At 37.6% G+C, this 19,096-nt stretch overlaps 2 protein-coding genes across 16 annotated transcripts in view; one reads left to right on the top strand and one right to left on the bottom strand.

Annotated features, from left to right (window-relative positions):
- The window catches only part of HAP2 (hapless 2), a 40,760-nt gene extending 26,196 nt beyond the window's left edge, over nucleotides 1–14,564 (top strand). For 7 of the 13 annotated variants that reach the window (XR_016041603.1, XR_016041609.1, XM_088848335.1 and 4 more), the window contains 6 exons: nucleotides 3,633–3,665; nucleotides 3,833–3,926; nucleotides 4,556–4,644; nucleotides 12,855–12,970; nucleotides 13,506–13,606; nucleotides 13,693–14,564. Coding sequence is in view for 6 of the 13 variants with exons in the window: in XM_088848335.1 (XP_088704461.1) it covers nucleotides 3,633–3,665; nucleotides 3,833–3,926; nucleotides 4,556–4,644; nucleotides 12,855–12,970; nucleotides 13,506–13,606; nucleotides 13,693–14,324 (1,065 nt within the window). In the remaining 7 variants the exon portion in view is untranslated. Of the gene's footprint in view, nucleotides 1–2,133; nucleotides 2,217–3,620; nucleotides 3,666–3,832; nucleotides 3,927–4,555; nucleotides 4,645–12,854; nucleotides 12,971–13,505; nucleotides 13,607–13,692 lie in introns of all 13 variants that reach the window. The other 6 variants (XR_016041607.1, XR_016041604.1, XR_016041605.1 and 3 more) reach the window with 5 other exon arrangements.
- CYP87A2 (cytochrome P450, family 87, subfamily A, polypeptide 2) lies at nucleotides 14,372–18,507 on the bottom strand. 3 transcript variants are annotated; one of them, XM_020675829.2, is made up of 9 exons: nucleotides 17,954–18,507; nucleotides 17,459–17,783; nucleotides 17,118–17,267; nucleotides 16,759–17,010; nucleotides 16,556–16,645; nucleotides 15,514–15,592; nucleotides 15,233–15,339; nucleotides 15,012–15,139; nucleotides 14,372–14,900 (listed from the first exon to the last, which is right to left on the bottom strand). In XM_020675829.2, exons 1-9 carry the CDS (start codon nucleotides 18,151–18,153, stop codon nucleotides 14,810–14,812), a joined length of 1,422 nt encoding a protein of 473 aa, XP_020531488.1. In that variant the 5' UTR covers nucleotides 18,154–18,507; the 3' UTR covers nucleotides 14,372–14,809. The 3 variants fall into 3 exon arrangements, with proteins under 3 accessions (XP_020531488.1, XP_020531490.1, XP_020531489.1); XM_020675831.2 differs by lacking the exon at nucleotides 15,233–15,339; XM_020675830.2 differs by lacking the exons at nucleotides 15,233–15,339; nucleotides 15,514–15,592.
- Between the last annotated feature and the right edge of the window lie 589 nt (nucleotides 18,508–19,096).

Genomic DNA, 19,096 nt, shown 5'->3' with positions numbered 1-19,096 from the left:
TGATGTATAATTTGCATTGTAAATTGGAATGGTGCAGAATTTTCAAAAGCACCTCATGCTTGTCTAGTTTGAAGATTGCCATATATAGTTTGTTTTGTTGATGGACAAGGGACCCTAATTGAGTTGTATCACATGGTTGTGTTGCTGTAATTTGAAGTTATAAGCTCAATTTGTGGTGCATTGTATTTGAGTTGTATTGTGTTGTATTCTTGACATGGTTCAAGTCCAAGTCTATGTAATTTGGTTTTTACACTCACATATCGAACCAAGCTCTTGGAACTTGCTTCAGTCCATATATTGCTTTCCTTGGTCGATATACATGGTGAGGGAATTTGTTGCTGACAAAACCAGGATGTTGTGCCATATAGATTTCCTCCATAATGTTCGTGGAGATGCACTTTTGACATTCATTTGGTTGAGCTCCGATACAGTAATGATCCCCAGAGTAATAATAGCCCTTGTAATCACAACTTTGACAATAGGACTGGAAATTTCTTTGTAGTCTAATCCATGCTCTCTGCTCTTCTTTGCTGAGAAGATTCCACGGTCAACTATTTTCTCTTTACTCTCTGCTATTTTTCTGTTGCTGCTCTCCTTGATTGCTTTTTGAATGCTCGTGTATGGTCTATATATAAGCATTGAGTAGTTCTGTTACTTCATAGTCGTGTCTGGTAGTCACAGCGAAAGAAGGGACGTGTTCCACATGTCAAATTTGTAGCGAAACACATAGTCCTGCACAATTGTCATGTCCTTGAGTGGGCTCTAGAGTGTTTGTCCTTTCTTGACCGTGTGCAATGCCATACCCTATCTCAGTACAACATTCTAGAAATATGCTATGTTTCTGTCGGGAGTGACTTGGAGGAAGGGGCTTATATTTCTGTTTTGCCCCCCTCTGGCAAGTATAAAATTGTTTCATCCGAAAGGTGTTTGCATTGCTCTGATCCTCACGATTTCAGAAAGTAGACAAATGGGTACATCTGTCAATAATAGACTTTGAGAGAAAGGCGGACACCGTAGGTCTTATGCACTGAAGCGCATTAATATTCTGAAGAGTGTACGGACATTTGTGAGAATGTGTGGGAGCACGGTGTAGGATATTTTAGATTCTCTGAGAACTTAAGATAGGTGAGTCAAAGTTAATGATGTAGACTAGGGGGTCTTTTTAAGATGTTATCCCTTGGATTTTCTGTTTGCCATAGTATTGAACTTTCATTTATGTGGGTCCAATGCTTAGTCTAAATCTAGCACTTGTGCTTGACCAAAAAGAATGAGATTTCTCAAAAGTATAGAATTTATAATGGAAGTTCAGAATATGTCAAAAGAATATACCCAAACACCACCAAGCACTGTTTTCTTAAAATATAACACTTTAACTTTTAAAAGTTCTTTGGTTTTATTTGTATTGTTATGAAAATGAGTCACAGAGCACCCATAGATGTGAGGTTAATCACATCTACTACATTTTAAAAAATAAAATAAATCAGAATGTCTCTGATTGATCAATTGCACTGTCTTATAAAAGATTATATTGAAGAAAAATGAACAAAATGGGCTTATAGTTGCTCTTTATACCGTGCTTTGTGCTTTGCTCATTTTTCTTCTCCACAATATTTTGGAAATTATCAATTTTGGTCTCTCTTTCCAATTTACAACGACATCTCTCAGTGCGCACTACTCTCTCAGCTTTGCAACACTATATTGCCCTTTGTTATAGCAATGGATAGACATAGAGGAGTTCAATTGGTAGAGGGTTGAAGAGTTGACTGCTACTAAGTGTTTCGCTTCTACTTTGCACTCTGATACCATGACAAGGTTTGTGGAAGAAATGCAAATAAAAAATGATTTTTCAATTTTTATATTTTCTAGGACTTAGAAAATATGTTATTTGGATTTTAATGTTATTTAGAGTTATTCTTGTCTTTTTTAATCGTAGAGAATTTAGGCGTAGAATTGAAAGTTCAATTTTTTTTTTTTTGAAAAGATGGATATGGATAGGGATTATCATGGTTGGGTTGGTTAGGATATGTTAGACTTGTCTTTAAGAGATAAAGGAGAGATAGAGTTTAGTTTATTATTTTTATTTATTGTTTCTTATAAGTTTGTATTTAAAAGGAAGATATCCCTTCTTTGTAGAGGAAGGTCATTGGAGAATAAAGAAAGAGTTTGATCTTGTGAAAAAATCTTGGGGTGGACTCCATTACAGACCTAGAGAGAAGGTATAATCTCTCAAAATTTATTTTTATTTTTCTGATTTACAATTTTTTTCTGTATCAATTGGTATCAAAGCAAAGAAGATCCAACTATTATAATGCCATCGAGAACTAATCCTGCTATGGATAATCGCATGGGTCAAATTTTAGAAAATCTAACCAAAGTCATGGAAGATGTTCGAAGTGAAGTTCGTGAAATGAATTAACGGTTGCAACAGTTAGAGAACACTATTCTTGGAGTAGATGGTGCTTGCAACAAAATAGATTTGGCGCCAAGTTTTACCTTTGAGACAAAACTACCTCCTCAATCGATTCCAAATGCGGATCCTAAATATAACGAGCATATCGTGATGCAAGAACCATGATCTGAGGAACATCCACATGATCTTGGTATTCAGCTTGATCTTAGTTTTATGAAGAACTTGAAAAAGAAATCAAGATTAAGCTTGAGATCCTAGAGTTCTACTTCAGGTTGCGTGCAAAGTATTTGATAAATTAGTTTATAATAGACAAAGTACCGAGAAGAATGTCGGGACTGCATCATCAACTTTTGAGAAGGCCTCTAAAAGATTTAAGTTCAATAAGCTCGAGGTTGAATTTCTCTCAACTCTCGGAGAATGATGCAAATAAAAAAAATGATTTATTATTATTATTTTTAATATTTTCTAGGACTTAAAAAATCTGTTATTTGGATTTTTTAGTTTTTCTTAGGATTATTTTTGTCTTTTTTAGTTATAGAGATTTAAGGGGTAGAATTGAAAGTTTATTTTTTAAAAGATGGATATGGATAGAGATTAGCTGATTGGGTTGGTTAGGATATGTTAGAATTGTCTTTAAAGATAAGGAAGAGAAAGAGGCTATTTAGGTATTTTATTTTATTTTTATTTATTATTTCTTATAAGTTTGTATTTAAATGGAAGAGGTCTCTTCTTTGTAAGGGGAGGTTATTAGAGAATAAAGTTTGAGTTTGATCTTGTAAAAAGATGGGTGGACTCCCTTGCAAACCCAAAGAGAGAGTATATTATGTCAAAATTTTATTTTTATTTTTATTTTTCTGATTTACTTTTTTTTCTGCATCAAGAAGAATGAGAAACTTTTGTATGTTTCTGTTTCATCACTCCGAGGATGTATAAAGGAGCTCCATCATGGATATTGTACAATAATACCCCTAAACAAATAATACTATTCTAAACAAAAGTGTGCATAAGTCAAATGTTAAGTATATCCTAACATGGTGTGCAGTCATATATCTTTTTTATTTTGGAATGTGTGCAGTCACATATCTTTGATGTGCTGTTTGATATGGAATAAATGCTTTTCCATTTCAAGAATTTCACTTGCTTAAATATAGGACTATTCTTTTGTAGATAAGTTGAAGCTCAGTTATTGCATATCTAACTTGCAAATCAGTTTGTTTTGTAGTTTGAATGCTCAGGAGGTATCAATCAAATGGAGGTAGGACCTATCATTCTTTTCCTATTGACCATTCTAATAACCACATTTGCCTTCTGTGCTCATTGATGAAGATTACATTTCCCATTACTATTTGTTATTATAAGCATAACAATACAATAATTATCAGTTGTTTGCTCGGTAACAAATTACATTTTTGAATATTACAGGAACAAATGTTCATAATGAAACCAGGAGAGACAATTACCCGTACATTTCAGCTTTCCTCAAATACTAATAAAGCTTCGAAGTATCACTGCATTGGTGAGATGTTTTATTTGGAATGAATCGTAACCAATTTATATGGGGCCTTATTCTGTTTTATAATTGGCATAGCAGCTGCACTTGAAGATGTTCCAATTATGAACCTGCCTCTTATTTTATCAATGCAAATTTCCCTCTTTCAAGTTTTAAATCTATTGTCTCTACACTTGTAGATAACAGTTTAAAGTGCTTTATGGCTGCTGTTTCAGTTTTTCTTAGTCGTTCTGTTTTACTTTGTGATTTATGTGCTCATCCATATGATAAATGGAATGCTGGTCCACCTTTTCGCCTCAAAATGATCTGTTTGAGAAGATAATAAAACATAATATTAAAATCAATTACCAATTCATCTCAGAAGATTTAAAACTTCAAATGATTAATGTCAAACTGGATATTAGTTACGTATTATTTTATTTCTCCGAGGGTGGCATGATACATGGCCCCTGTAAATCTCTTTTGGCACACCAACTAGAATCTAGTGCGGCAACTGTGGGAATGTTGTCTTAAGTAGCATTACATGACTTCATAAATTCAAAGGCATCTGTAGTTCCTTCAATAATATTTATTGTATCCCCAAAAAGGACTTTAATAGATTTAATTATGTCATATCTCTTCATTCACATGTGCAGCTATTTTAAAGGATTCTGATTTTAAGGAAGTTCACAGGGCAGAGTGCCAGTTCATTACCACAGCAACCATGTATAATCGGGAAAACCAGGTTTGTTCCTGCACATGTTATTAGGTTTCGTACTCTTCTTAAATATATGGTAAATGTGTAACTATGTATTTCTAGATGACCAGAAACACTGGAAAGTTTTCTTACTATAATGTTTTGTGCTGGAAGTGGGTTTTCAAAAGGCCTTGTCTTGACAATTTAAAGGGAAATTTGATGATTCCAAACTCAATAAGTCAAAGCATTTAAAAATGCCCCATTTTCCCTTCTTTAAATTTTAAAGAGAAAAAATTGCAAGTGAATGATTCAAATGTATACACTTTTTGTTGAACCACCTGTGGCTACCAGCAGTTATTGCCTGAGCACATATCTACACCCATGTGCATGATGACAAACTGTATAAATGAGCGGTACACAGCGTAGAGATTGATGAAGATCAGTCTAGTGCGTCTTTTCACATATAGTAGGTCTATAGTACAATATTAGAGAAGGTGAGGTGATGTATTACAATTTATACTCTGTCTTGCTATGCAAGTTATGTTGCCTATTTTGCGATGCAAGTTACTTCATGTTGTGTGTGTGTGTGTGTGTGTGCGCGCCTGTGTATGTGTGTGTTGAAAACAGTGAACAGATGTACAAGTTTTCCTTTTTGCCTTTTCGAGTGTTTTACATGGTATCAGAGCCATGGTTTTGAGAGATCAAGCTTTTTTATCTGAACTACAGTATCTTTCCTCGTCAAAACCACCACAAAAACAAGGTGGTTTTTGGAAACTTTTTAAGGATCTCTTGTTGTCTAATTTTTGGTTGATCTCTTATCAAGTTGCAGACCTGACCTCTTGAGGATTGATTTCCTGTGATCCATAAGCATTTTTCAGTTGATAATTCCCAAGTCTGAGTTTCACATGGATTGTGTATGACTTCTGAAAAACTATCACGACTGGTGTTTTCATTTTCAGTCTTTTGTTGAAGGAAAAGGTTTGTGGTGATATATTAATGGAATTGAACCACAACTTGCTCCATCCAGCCCCAAAAAATTCAACAATGGAAGGTAGACAATGCAATATGTCTCATGGATCCTAAGTTCTGTGGATATGAACATTAGAAAGCTAATGAGAGGGTTTCACATGGTGAAAGAAACATGGAAATATCTAGAAAACCTTTATCAACAATCAAATCTTGCGAGGCGATTCCAAATCAAGTATAATATATATTTACCTAATGGACAGGGGGAAGGAGTATCTAGGAATATTATGCTTGTTTTATGAGCATGTGGATAGAATATGAATTTGTAAGTATGAAGGCTATCACTAATACTTGATGCTTAGGATCTTAAAGGTGATAAATGATGAAAGGAAGGTGATGCAGTTTTTGATGAAATTATGTCCATAATATGAGGTTATTTCGAGCCAACATCTTAAATCGCGAAACACTAACCAACATGGATGCGATTCTTGTTGAGTTACTTCATGTGAGACAAGAATTATAGCACACGCTACCATTGAAGGAAAGAAGGCTATAGAGTTTGTCTTTGTGGCCCAACGGACTAGAGGAAAGCCATCATAAAAGGTCCAATCTTTACTGCATCTTATGAATGTAAGGAATATGGCCATATAGCATCTCATTTTAAGAAGAAGAACTTTTATGTTTATTGCAACATCCTTGACATATTATTACAAAGTGTGGCGACTATCCTCAGTGAGGCAAATGCTCACCAGATTGGGGGAAACCCATTTACAAGGCATTGATGCTAATGCTACATTTGAGGATTGATGGTACATACGAGATTAGAGATTGCTTCATCAAACACTGTTCTTACCTCAAGTACTACATGTTCCCAGACAATCGCTATATCAGATGATGTTTGGCATTTGTAAAGACTTTGTCTATAGCTATCTTTTATGCATTCTCTACCATGAGCATGTCTGGTAAGAGCTTTCACCTATTCCCTACTTTGAATCCTCCTTGGTTTGTTGACTCGGGTGACTCTAATCATATAATTGGAGTGCACACAAGTTCGTTATCTACTAGACCATCCCTAGGTAATAGTCAGATTCTCGTTGCTCATGAGGAGAAAATGCATATTATTGCTACTGATAATCTCTCACTCTGTGTATCCTCTAGTGCAAATTAACAGCTAATCTGATCTTTGTGGGCCGAATTGCCATTATCACAATTCACTTTTCTTGTAATGGTTGTGTGATATAGGACCTACTTGGGATAGTGAGAGGGAAGCAACATGGTGGCCGTTTGTTTGCCTTGGAGTTTGAGAAGCCAAGCCGTGATGCTTGTTTTTTTTGCTCCTTCTTATTATGATTTTATTGTTTCTAATAAATATTGGCATATGTGAATATAGTTTACGTGCCACAAATCTGAAGTGTTCTCCCATGTCATAGCATTTTTATCCATGGTTGTGACCCAATTTGGTACAAAAATAACAATTCCGGTCAAACTCTTGGGGGGAACCCTAAGTAAATGGGAGAGAAATAAAGAGAGAGAAAGTGGGGCATACCTTCCTCTAGAGCTTAGAGAGAGAGGCCAATCCAATCAAGGTGTGTAGAGAATAGATTCATAGAGAGTAGTTATAGAATAGAGACTAGGGTTTTGTGGTTTAAGGTTTGTCATCATTATGAGACTCAATCTTAAACTTTGATCATGGAGATCTGCGGGTAAAGAAATCTCAATCATTCATTCCTTAGATCAACCATCATGATTAAAAGGAATGACGTGGAACCAAAATCATTGTATCTTGGAAGTGGCTAGACCCTCATGCTTGACTCCCATATTCCTCATGCTTTTTGGACCGAAGCTACATCAACTACTGTTTATCTCATAAATCATCTTCCATCCTGAATTTTGCATAAAGAATCTCCATATCATTCATTACTTCATGTTCATTGTGATTCTGACATGTTTTCAACTGTGTTTGTTTTGTTTATCTTCCTGCACACAAAGAAGAAATTTTGTGCTCAAGCAACTACTTGTGTCTTTGTGGGCTACTGTCCAGACCAAAAGGGATTTCTCTATCATGATCCAGCAACTCATCTTATCCATGTGCCTCACAATGTTGTCTTTTTAGAAAGCCTATGTTATTATTCTTCGATAGCTATGTCTATAGGCTCCTTCGCTCCTTTCTTACTAGATTTCTCGGATTCCCTTGCATCTCCACCTGATTTTCAAATTCACTTAATGTGTCTTGCAGTTCCACTCATAATCGCCACAACTTTTGGTGTATCAACGATGGGGCAAACAAAACCAATCCTTGTCTCGTTTAGCTCCCTAACCAGAGCAAGGCAAGAATTTTCCTTGCTTGTAAGTGATTCTCTTCCCTCTTCCATCTCTCCCAACCCTGCTTCTTCTGATAGTTCTACCCAATTACGACTTTCCAAACATATAACTCATCCTTCAAACTGATTTGGTTTTTCTTCTGATGATTTTGAATTTTCACTACACTCTTGATCTTTGTGTACTTCTATTGATACCATTGATATTCCTTTCAACCACCTAGATCTTTGTTTACATCTTAGATTATGGCTTGCCCCCCTTGATTCAGTTGATATTACTTCCAATTATCAACAAGCCTCTACCATACCATATTGAAAGGAGGCCATGGATGCTGAGATAAGTGCCTTGTTGGAGAATGATACGTGGGATCTTGTGCCTTGCATTGCCGACACTTTTATCATTGGAAGTTAATGGGTTTTCTTTATGAAGATTTGATCTGATGGAGAGATTGAGCAATATAAAGCACAACTAGTTACTCAAGGCTACAAGCAGGAGTATGGCATAGACATTGAAAGACATTTGCTCTGGTGGCTAAATGACCACAATGCTTACAATAATTGCCATCTAAGCTATTCGCTAATGGACTATCTCTCAAATGGTTGTGAAGAATGGTTTCGTCATGGACATTTAAAAGAAATAGTGTATAGGCGACCTCCTCCTATGTGTATGATCATGACAAGCCTATGGTTTGTCATTTGAAGAAATCCTTATATGGCATAAAACAAGCTCCAAGAGCATAGATTTGACAATTATGACATGTCATTTTGGGTGTTGGATGTATATAAAGCTCTCACAACTATCTGCCATTTATCCAACATTTTGCCTCAGCGATAATAATTCTTCTCCTATATGTTGATAATATCCTTATCACAGGTGACAAACATACCAATAAACAATGATTGAAAGTGGTAGTTGCACAAAAGTTTGACTTACTTTCTTGGCCTAGCGATTCTTTACCTTCCTAATGGATATATGGTTCATAAAAACCAATATACTAAATATTTGATCAAATTGGCCAACCTAGACGATGATAAATGGGTTGATACACCAATGGAGGCGAACATAAAAATTTAGAAAGGATGATGGGGGCAAACTTCCAGATCCCACTCTTTACAAACAATTTGTTGGCAAGCTACTTTACCTCACCGTGACTCGTCCTGCTATATCACATGTAGGGTAGTAGCCGATTTGTTGTAGATGCTCCTCATATCCACCTCTGAGTTGTGCATCGTATCATTTGGTATCTATGAGGTACATGCCACAAAAGACTGTTTTTCTATTCTAATTCTTCTCTCAAGTTGCAAGCCTATACCGATGCTGACTGAGTATGATGCCTAGATACTTGACGCTCGACCACTAGGTGGTGTATTTCTTAGAGTCTCCCTCATATCATAGAAGTATAAGAAACAACACACTGCATCGAAATCCTCAGTGGAAGCCAAATACAAGTCCATGTCCTCAGCTTGCAAAGAACTCACTTGGTTGAGAGCTCTCTTACATTACTTGCATTTTTTTTGTCAATCATCTAGGCTTTGATATGCTGATAACATGAGCACCATTCGTAGTGCTTCTAATCTAGTGTTCCATGAGCACACAAATCATATAGAAGTTGATTGCCACTTCATTTGTGAAATTTTCTTGGATGGAGAAATCACACCCCCACCTCACCTCACATTAACAACTTGCATATATTTTTAATTAGGTAATGACTTTGGCTGGACATGACTATCTCATTGACTAACTGATGTTGTTCAACCAGCCTCAGTTTAAGGGGGAGTATAGGGATCATTGAAGATATATTTTGTGTATTATACCATAGATAGTAAGTGCGGTGTATGATATCATATATGGTAGGTCTATCCTATAATATTGTAGAAGGTGAGATTGTGTATTACACTTTATACTCCGTCTTGCTATGCAAATTATAAAGCCTATCTCCTCCTTGTTTCCTCTTTGAGTGTTTTGCATAGTACACACAAGTGGTGTAAAGCTGTGCTTTTGTAAACAATGTTACTTTTTTTTTTGGGTAAATTAATGAGGGAGAAGGCCCTCTACTCGTTTTCATTAATAAAAGGTAGGAAAAATTACACCATACTATTTTTACAACCCTACAATAGAGTAATTGCGCCACATCAGGAAATAAAGGAAGGTTAAGAAAATCGGGGGGCCTGGAGCGTCAAATAGTGGCCTCCGTAAAAACTATAGCCTTTTTAGCAAGAACATCGACCACCATTAGCCTCACGATAATCATGGCAAATGGACGATGGTTGATTCTCAAGTTTAAACTTGCAGTTAGCAGCTATGGTATGAAGAGCCCAAGGAGCTTTACACCTGCCCTGAATGACCTGGACAAGTAAAGAAGAATCACTCTCAATTTATAGGGGAAAGCGATCCATTTGAAAGGCTAAATCAACACCCTTGTAAGCCTCGAAATTATGCATAATTATTGGAATCAATTCCAAAAGGAACTGAAAAAGCAGCAAGACCCATCATCCTGTCTGATGACGCCTCCACAACCAGCTCGACCTGGATTCTGAATAGAAGACCCATCAACATTTAACTTAAAATGATATGACTGTGTAAAAGCTCATGCCACTGTTATGGGTTGCTTGCTCCTTTGATGCTGCCATGTAAGACATAAGTTCTCAGTAACTGCCTTTTCTAAGATATGGTAAGTCCATGCCTTAGCATTCGCCAGATCACGAGCATGACAAGCAATCCTTCGAATCAACTTCTCATGAGTGAGTGTTCTCCCTTGAAACATACGTTGGTTATGCTCCTCCCAAATCAACAGTTTGATTCCCCTCTATTGTATGAGAGAAGAGGTAGGAAGATGACGATGGAGGCTCAGCCAAGAGAACCATTTAGCCCTTAGATGACCATAATGCTCTGAAGATCAACTGAGAAGAATCCTTATGACGGATGAAATCCCATGCCTATTTAACAGAAAACATTCCATTTGAAGAGTGAATCTACACTAGAAAATCAGTTTGGGGTTTTAGAGGAATTGGAGGTTCTAAGTGTAGGGCCGGATGTGGGGGTGGGCTAATACCAAGATTGTAGAGAACCATTTAAGTAGTCTGCGACCCTAGGCTTGGCAAAACTTCCCATGTCCTTCCGAATATGGGAACCATAAGATTCCAAATTGCATTTCTCTGATAACCATGGATTTGCCCAAAAATCAATTGTCTTGCCATTTCCAATAATCCAGCGAACATTATGGCGCAAGAGAGACAACCTTGTTTGAATGCCCTTCCATGCATAGGAGCAGGATTTTCTGTCAACTTCGCAAATAAAAGACTTTCTGAAGTACCTGTGCCTAAAGAAACAAGTTATAAGAGAAGACGGGTTCGCCAGAATCCTCTATGCCAACTTCATAGAGGAGAAGGGTTCGCCTGCATTATTGAATTCAATAATATCACAAACTCCAAGTCCCCCCTCTTCCATTGGTAAACATACATTTCTCCACTTTACAAGGTGAACCCCTTTTTTATGAGCTATACCAGACCATAGAAATTTTCGTTGAAGCTGCTCTAACATACTGCATGTGCGCTTTGGTATTATAAATGATAGAACCCAAAAACTGGCTGAGGGACTTAGCACCGATTTCAACAATTATAACCGACCTAGAATGTTACTTTGCATTAGACAATATTTTCTTTGCTACATAGGACATGCAAAATCTTTTTTCTTTTATGTTTCTTTCTTTCTTGTTTACTGGAACCTTAAATGTAGCCCCTTAATTTGTATGGTCTATTTTTCTTATCATAATTGATAGAAGTTACTTTTAGTTTTCAAGCTGAATCATTAAGGACTCAACCATTGACAAGGACATCAATATTAGCACTCAAGTAGTGAGAAACATTGACAAGGACATCAATATTAGTACTCAAGTAGTGAGAAACATTGATGTAATTTATTAGCTTTTTGTTCTCTAGTAACTCAATTAGATGGATGTCTCCCACTTCACGTCTTTTACAATTCATTAGAGTGATTTGGCTTTAAGAGAAAGATGATTCATGCATGAGGGATACTAAATCTTCTCATGGCCTTGAGGATTGTCTACAAATAAAAGTATAGATTAACCAGTTATCGTATGGATTTACAGTTTGATAATCTAGTCATAAATTTAAATTTTATATTTACTGATATACAACTTGTTTTTGTGAGGGTCAATGTAACAATGTAATGAGGGGGACCACTGAAAGCATAATTTCAAAAACCACAAAGCTGGCACATATTTTTAAAAGTGACTTAATTACCATTTGACCTTTTAGGGATCCCAACATGTACTTCTCAAGATTCTTGTTATGCATTCACTCATTAAACCCATCTCTAGCCTCTTGGACATAATTCATTTCAAAATGCACACTTTTTATTTGTTAATATCCAAAATAAAAACTCACCCAGATATAGTTCTCTAAAAGTATGTTCTTTTTGAAAAGTGTTCACAGATTTCTCTAAAGTATGTTGACTGAATGAATTTACAGGCAACAAGAGATAGGAATAATTCCAAATCCCTGTCTATGTTCTTAACTTTTGATTCTTAAAAATAATTTTATAGATATCAGAGCCATCAAAATGTAAAGTGGTTGATCTAGTCTCAAATGCTTAGACCGTTTAACCAAAAAGTAAAGTGAAAAATGTAAGGTGAATGATTCGAGCTAGTCCAACCACTAACTATTTGGTCTCTTTAACATGGCTTGTACGTGATAAGGGTTTATATCCATAACTTAGCATATTATAACCGAATAGTGGTAATGGAAAATACCCCATCATTAATTGCTTTTACACGAACATTCATTGGAGTTCAGGCTTTCCCAGAAGAATCACATGTGATAAAATAGTCTATTAATTATCACTTTTTAAGTTGCTTTAATAAAACTTGTTTGGTTGTCATAAATCAATGGAAGATTTTCACTTTCACACTTGCATTATGAAACTCATGAAGTTGGAGATTGATATTTTGGTAGGAAATTGAATCGACCAATTCATCAACTGATGGAAGTACTCTCTTTGGAGGTATGAGAAGCATATGGAACACCATGTGGAATGGATTGAAAGATTTCTTCACTGGTAGATTATGCAGGTATATAGTACTGAAAGGAAGCTTCTTTATGTTTTTTCTATTAACAGAAAAGTTGTGTGCGATGCAGGGGGGGGGGGGGAGAGAGAGAGAGAGAGAGGGCAGAGGGGAGAAATCTCTATATCGTACTTGCATGCAGCAGGTGATTTTACTCTAGGGCGTAAGAGAGACTGATTTTTTTTGGTTTTTTAGATTTTTGGTTATTGGTTGGTTGATTAGGAAGACTCTTAGTTGCACCCCTCTGTATTTTGTTGTAAAGGATGTCTTCCGGCTAATTATTATAATGCAAGTTCTCTCACTCTAGGTGTAAATGTGGTCTCATGTTGCTGTTACTATCATAGATTTGTAAGCACCTTAATCGGACTGTCTACGGGCTATTACCTGGCCCTTGGATGAACCTGTACCACATTCCTTGCAATCTGGCAATACAAGGCTTCTGTGTTAGGCTATCCATCATGACTCAGCAATTTTTCTTCTTCCTAGCGGAGAACTGGAGCTTGCATTTGCTAACTTGATTATATTCGTGTTTTCTGAGCAGGAAAAATTGCTCAGAGTTTTTTGACATTGCTTGCCACATTCAATATATTTGTGCTAGTTGGGTTGTGCTGTTTGGTTTGCTTCTCGCAATCTTCCCTATAGGTAATGCCCCCTTATTCCATACATGCTAATTGTTCTTGAGGAAATTCAATTGATTGTGACATGGCAACATCATTTTTGCATTGCAGTGGTCGTTCTCATTTGGTTATTACATCAAAAAGGATTTTTTGATCCCTTTTATGATTGGTGGGATGATATTGTCAGAGCACTGAAGCGCAAGAGTGGAATCTATCCAAGAAATGGAAAAGAAGTTAGCCGATATCACAGGCATGGCCACAAGAAGGATAATTACTATCGACATCAGACGCATAAAGGGAGACATCATCATGTTCAGAATAGAAATAAGCAGTATCACAAGCATAAACACAATTATTCTAATCACCCTGAGCATGCTAAATATTGGTATCCTGATCATTTGAACGATCATAATCATTATCATATGCATGATGATCATCGAGATCATGCTCATGGAAGTAGCTACAAGCATGAGAGAGAGAGGGTATTGCCTGAAAGGTTGCGAAAACATGGCTTGAGGATAGATGCTAGTGAAGGCCACCATAGGCAAGGGAAAGGAGGAACCATGACAGAGAAAAAACCAGAATATCAGATGCACTATGCGAAGAGAGAAGTTATCAAGGGTACACAGTTTGGGAGACAGCCTCAGAAAATTCGGAGAAATCAAGAAACTCCAGAGAAACATTTGAAGCACAAGCGTGGGCACAAAGAACACAATGATCAGCATCTCAAGATCCACCCTTGAAAATGCAAATGAAGGTAAGAACTCTCGATAGCCGTGACACTCCCCAGTACAAAATAGTGTGCCACGATTTTTATTCATGCATCTTTGCTAACATGTCATGGAACTGTCAACAAATACACCTATTATGTTCAGGTATTTATTGAAACATTTACAAAATCACTGAAATCAGAACCAAAATCTATGTTGTGGTAGATATAATGCTATACAGTTTTATTTTCCTTTTGCAATTTTCGAATTTGATATAAGTGCAGTCCTTTGTGATTTCTGTTGCAAAAACTTTCCTATGGAATCAGTCTCAACCGATGATGAATTTCTTGAAATCTTGGAGCAGTATCCTATTCCTCATTTCCTGTCTATTTCTTGAAGCACTCTCAGAACATAGGCTCCTAATAGGGAGCCTCTGTTGTGAATGGTTCTGGACCACTTGTACTAAGAGGTCAGGGAACTTATGATGCTGGTGTTATGATGAATTCGACTCTCATCCATTACACTTTATCCTCTAGCTGAATATGAAAACCATTTGGAAATTGCAAACCAGGTGTCCTGACTATGTCACCTCCCTTGATTGGCTTCCACCTGGTCCAGAGGTATTCAGAAAACGTATTTTAGTTACACCTATATTTAATGCCAGCACTTAGTGACAAACTCTCTCTCTCTGTGGCACACATACAAACACATGTTTAATACCTGTATCTAGTGACCAAACAATGAAGGAAGACTGCCATCTGTATCTTGGTGAAGTCCGTTCCAACACAGAACCTCAACCCACCACCAAATGCCATGAAATTCTTTGACCCACCATTTGATTCCACACCCTGTGTAAGAAAACCTATAAAGTCTTAATCCATGACAAAGTAAAAGAAGAAAGAAAATTTTGATACCACAAATCCAGCTTTAATAACACCCACCCCCCATCTCCATGGATTAAAGGCAAGAGGATTTGGGTACATTGAAGGATTCAAGTGTACAGCTGGAGGACAGGCCATAACTGCCCAGCCTGCTGGAATAGTATGTCCTGTTTGGAATTTCAATATATTTTTGGTTAGTGGGAATTCTCCAATTATTATATAGCATCAATAATCATATATTGCTTTAGCACTACATAGTTCACAGTTGGCTGCTCTTTTTTATGGGGCAATCGTCATTAGGCTAGGGTTTTATTGGTACCCACGTTGCGATTCAGACATACCTTTAAACTCAATTTCCTTCAACGCCTTTCTGAATATCCCTGGTACTATATTAGCCAGCCTCACTGTCTCATTGATGACCTGTGATTCCCATACATGACGCAGTCAGTTATACTGTAGTTTACCCAACTACTTGCCCCTCATACGTGTGTTCCCTATGTGTGCACTAGAGTGTGGAGCATTGTCGCAGTGAGTCTGAGTTGGACTCTTCGAGTCAGACACACATGAGTTTCTCATAATGGCACAGGCTACTGAGTTTGGAACCAAACTATGGGAACTGGTTGGACAAGTTTGGCCAGTTCCCAACAGTGTTGAAAAGATCGGCACGGCCGAATACTCGGCACAGGCCCGAGCCAATAGGGGTGGCGATGGACCCAAACTTGACGCGGAACCCAATTCGGGTTTGAGTATGGGTCCAAAAATTGGACCCAGCGGGTTGGGTCCAGGCTCCGAATATTGGACCTGAACACTAATCGGGTCCGGGTCCATGTGGACCTGACCTGGACCCGACCTGAATGGTGTATTATTTAAATAATATTTAAATAAATATAATCATATATTTGTACTTATAATATTTAAATAATAATGTATATATTTAACATGATATTTGAATATATTTAAATTTATATTTTTTTATTTTTGGGTTGGTTCCAATTGGGTCAGGGTCTAGCGGGACCTAGACCCAACTCAAAAATTTTATAATTTTTTTTTATTTTTATTTTTTTCTTTTTAAGATAGTTGGACCGCCCAACTCAAGCATACTCCAGCTCGCCAGGATGGTAAGTCCAAGTTACTGTCCGAGTTGGCTCGCCTGACCAATCAATCATTGGTTCCCGATATTTTATTATTTGTTTTGTTTGGACCTGTCTGAGTACAAATTTGGCCGAGTCTGCTAGACCTGACCCACTCAGGCTCGGGACCCTAGCGAATCCCAGCTCGAGTACTTGTTTTCTCTGACTGGTGTGGAATACCCCAATGGCCATCTACAAAAACAAATTTGGCCATCTACAAAAACAAATTGGAGAAAGCTATAGTTTGGCTCACCTGTGAGGTAAAGATCATGGATTTGTACTCTTTCCAGGTCAGCCCAGAACATTGGTTCTCCCTGTTACGACGAATTGCCTCATGCTCTTTCTGGTCAATGGTTATTTTCTTTACAAATCAGGTAATGTTTGGATAGAGAAAACAGAAATATATGGGGTGAAAAGTTTTAGGCCTATATGAACTCTAAAATTCTAATTACTCACCGTTAATTCTTCTAGTACTTTTGGGTGATCTGAGAGGAACTTTACAGCCAATGTCAAGGCCAAGGATGTTGTCTCAAAGCTTGCAAATAGCAGAACGAACATCAAGTCCAAGGCAATCTCTTCTGTTAGAACGGACCTTTCCTTCTTCAATTCTCCCAGTACATAATCAAAGAAGTCTCCATGGGCTTTCTCTGGTTCTCGACGTCTCTCCTCTAGCATTTTCTTTAACATTTTCATTGCTTTTTGTCGACCCTGTTGAAACCCAGAAAACTAGAGTTACCATCCTATGTAATTGCCCAAATAACCGACTGGTGATCCCAGATGCTAGAGCTCTCTTCTTTCTCTCTCTAGATCAATACCTGTAAACATTTGTGATAGGAAGTGCCAGGAATGTTTAGAGGAAATGAAATCAGGCCATCAACAAATGCTACGAAGTTTTTCTGCAGGTTCTCTGATGACTTGGTTGGATCATAACTGATCAACTTCTTTGCAGTCAGATTGAATATCATCTGTGAGGAGCCAACAAACACACAAAAAGTTAGAGAGAGAGTCCATGATCATGCTGAAAACAGTTCAGGAAGGAATTTAGAGACAAGGAGAATGTTAGAAATCGCTAGAAAGACTTTGTTAGATAAAGTAAGCAGGATTGCAGCAAATATTGAGAGAGAGAGAGAGAGGTCATGGATTTCTGGATTTTTACAGTGGCAGTGGCTTCTTTCAAATCGATACTCGATTGGGTTGCCCATGTTTGGAGATTTCTCGATGCGGCCAGTTCAAGTTCAGGCAGGAGTTTCTCTTTAAGACTCTCAGGACCAAAGAGATTCAAAACCAAGCTCTTCAGATACTTGTACATAAATCCATGGAGTGATCCCACATTTTGGCGTCCAAATATCTCTGTAAAAGTATCTGGATACCAACTTTGGAAGAGCTTGCCTTCTTGTTGAAAGATTAAATGGTTGAGTTCAGGGTCTGTAGAGACTATTACAGGCCTACTCACCAAGCTGGTCCTGAATACTGGGCCATACCTGTGAAAGGTACTACAAATGTAAGTACATGAGTAAAGAACGCTTTAGAGAGAGAGAACTGAGACAAAAGTAGAGGTTCTAGAGAGAGAAATTACTACAAAGTCTTTGATAAAGGTGGTTCTAGAGAGAGAAAGTCAAAGTGATAGCTTTCTGTCCTGTTTAGCATTTACCTATTCATTCTTTGCCTGATGAATGGGGGGATATCTGAGGTAGTGTTAGGAGAGAAGAATTGGAGGGTCTCTCCAATGAGGGGAAAACCCATTGAACCTGGTGGTAGTTTCCCATTGCATTTTGGGTTTCTCCATCTGTAAACCCAATAAGTGACCCATATGGCAACCAGGGTGGCAATGCAAAGGGAAAGAGGCCACATTTCTTTATTAAATACAAGAATGTGATAGGGATGCAGAAAAAGAGTCAGAGCCTTTAGGCCTGGTGATGAGAGAGAGAGAGAGAGTGATTTCAAGCTGTGATGGGAAACAGCTAGAGAGAGAGCTTATAGAAAGAGAGATAACTAGAGAGAGGGAGAGAGAGCTGAGTGGGGGGTGTTTTAGGCCTGGTGCATGGAGGAAGCACAAAAAGAGGCTTCCATATACCCATTAAAGAAGCATGAGAGTAAGTGTTATATAGATATCATGGGTTGCCTCTAGAGAGATGTAGTTATCATGGGTTAGCTCTAGAGAGAGAAAATATGAGTTTCTCTCTCATTTAGTTAGTGGTTGTTAATGGGGCACTGTGGAGGAGGTAGTTGAGATAAGAATAGAAGATTGGAGGATAATTTTGCCCAGACCAGGCAGCCATTTAGTCAACTGGGCTTATAAAAATTAGGGTTGCCTAATTGTTTAGGTAGCAAAAGCCCACCATGACCAAGCATGAAGCCTACACGATGCTTCTCGATTCCTTTCATTGTTAGCCAGCTTGTTGGCATTGCAGCTCTGGAACAAAGTGATCCACTAGTCTTTGTTGCACCTGGCCTAGGACACTCTCACACGTCCCATTGATTTCTTAATTCTATGCTTGTCTCTCTCTCTTCTCTCTCTATGTCTCTCTCTCCTAAACTCCTCGGGTTGTGTTTTTCCTACTTGGCTTTATGCCAAGTTCAGTACGCCGGGAATCAGAACCCGGAACAGACTAGACTCAACCAATACGAAGGTTCTCTCTCTAAATACATGCATATAGAGAGTGGTTTTTATAAATGTATGTATGGATGTATAGAGAGGGGAACTTAATATCATGATTCTCAAACATCCATGCAAGTCAGACTTTGTGTGTCTGTCATTTCTCTCTATATGTATCTATTGCTCTAGAGAGATGCT

This window comes from Amborella trichopoda, chromosome 9 (genome assembly GCF_054954075.1).
Source record: "Amborella trichopoda isolate Santa Cruz 75 chromosome 9, AtrichopodaSantaCruz75HAP2 v2.0, whole genome shotgun sequence".
NCBI classification, from domain to species: Eukaryota; Viridiplantae; Streptophyta; class Magnoliopsida; order Amborellales; family Amborellaceae; genus Amborella; species Amborella trichopoda.
Note: the sequence above shows the minus strand (reverse complement) of the source record. Positions and strands in the feature narration are given on the sequence as shown.

Bases quoted from the DNA above. Each gene is read 5' to 3' on its own strand.
- CYP87A2 (XM_020675829.2), bottom strand. From the start codon at position 18,153: ATGTGGCCTCTTTCCCTTTGCATTGCCACCCTGGTTGCCATATGGGTC. The intron at 17,784-17,953 runs GTAAATGCTAAA...TACCTTTCACAG, and splicing joins ATCAGGCAAAGAATGAATAG to GTATGGCCCAGTATTCAGGA. The intron at 15,593-16,555 runs GTGAGCCAAACT...TGGGAATCACAG, and splicing joins CCATGATCTTTACCTCACAG to GTCATCAATGAGACAGTGAG.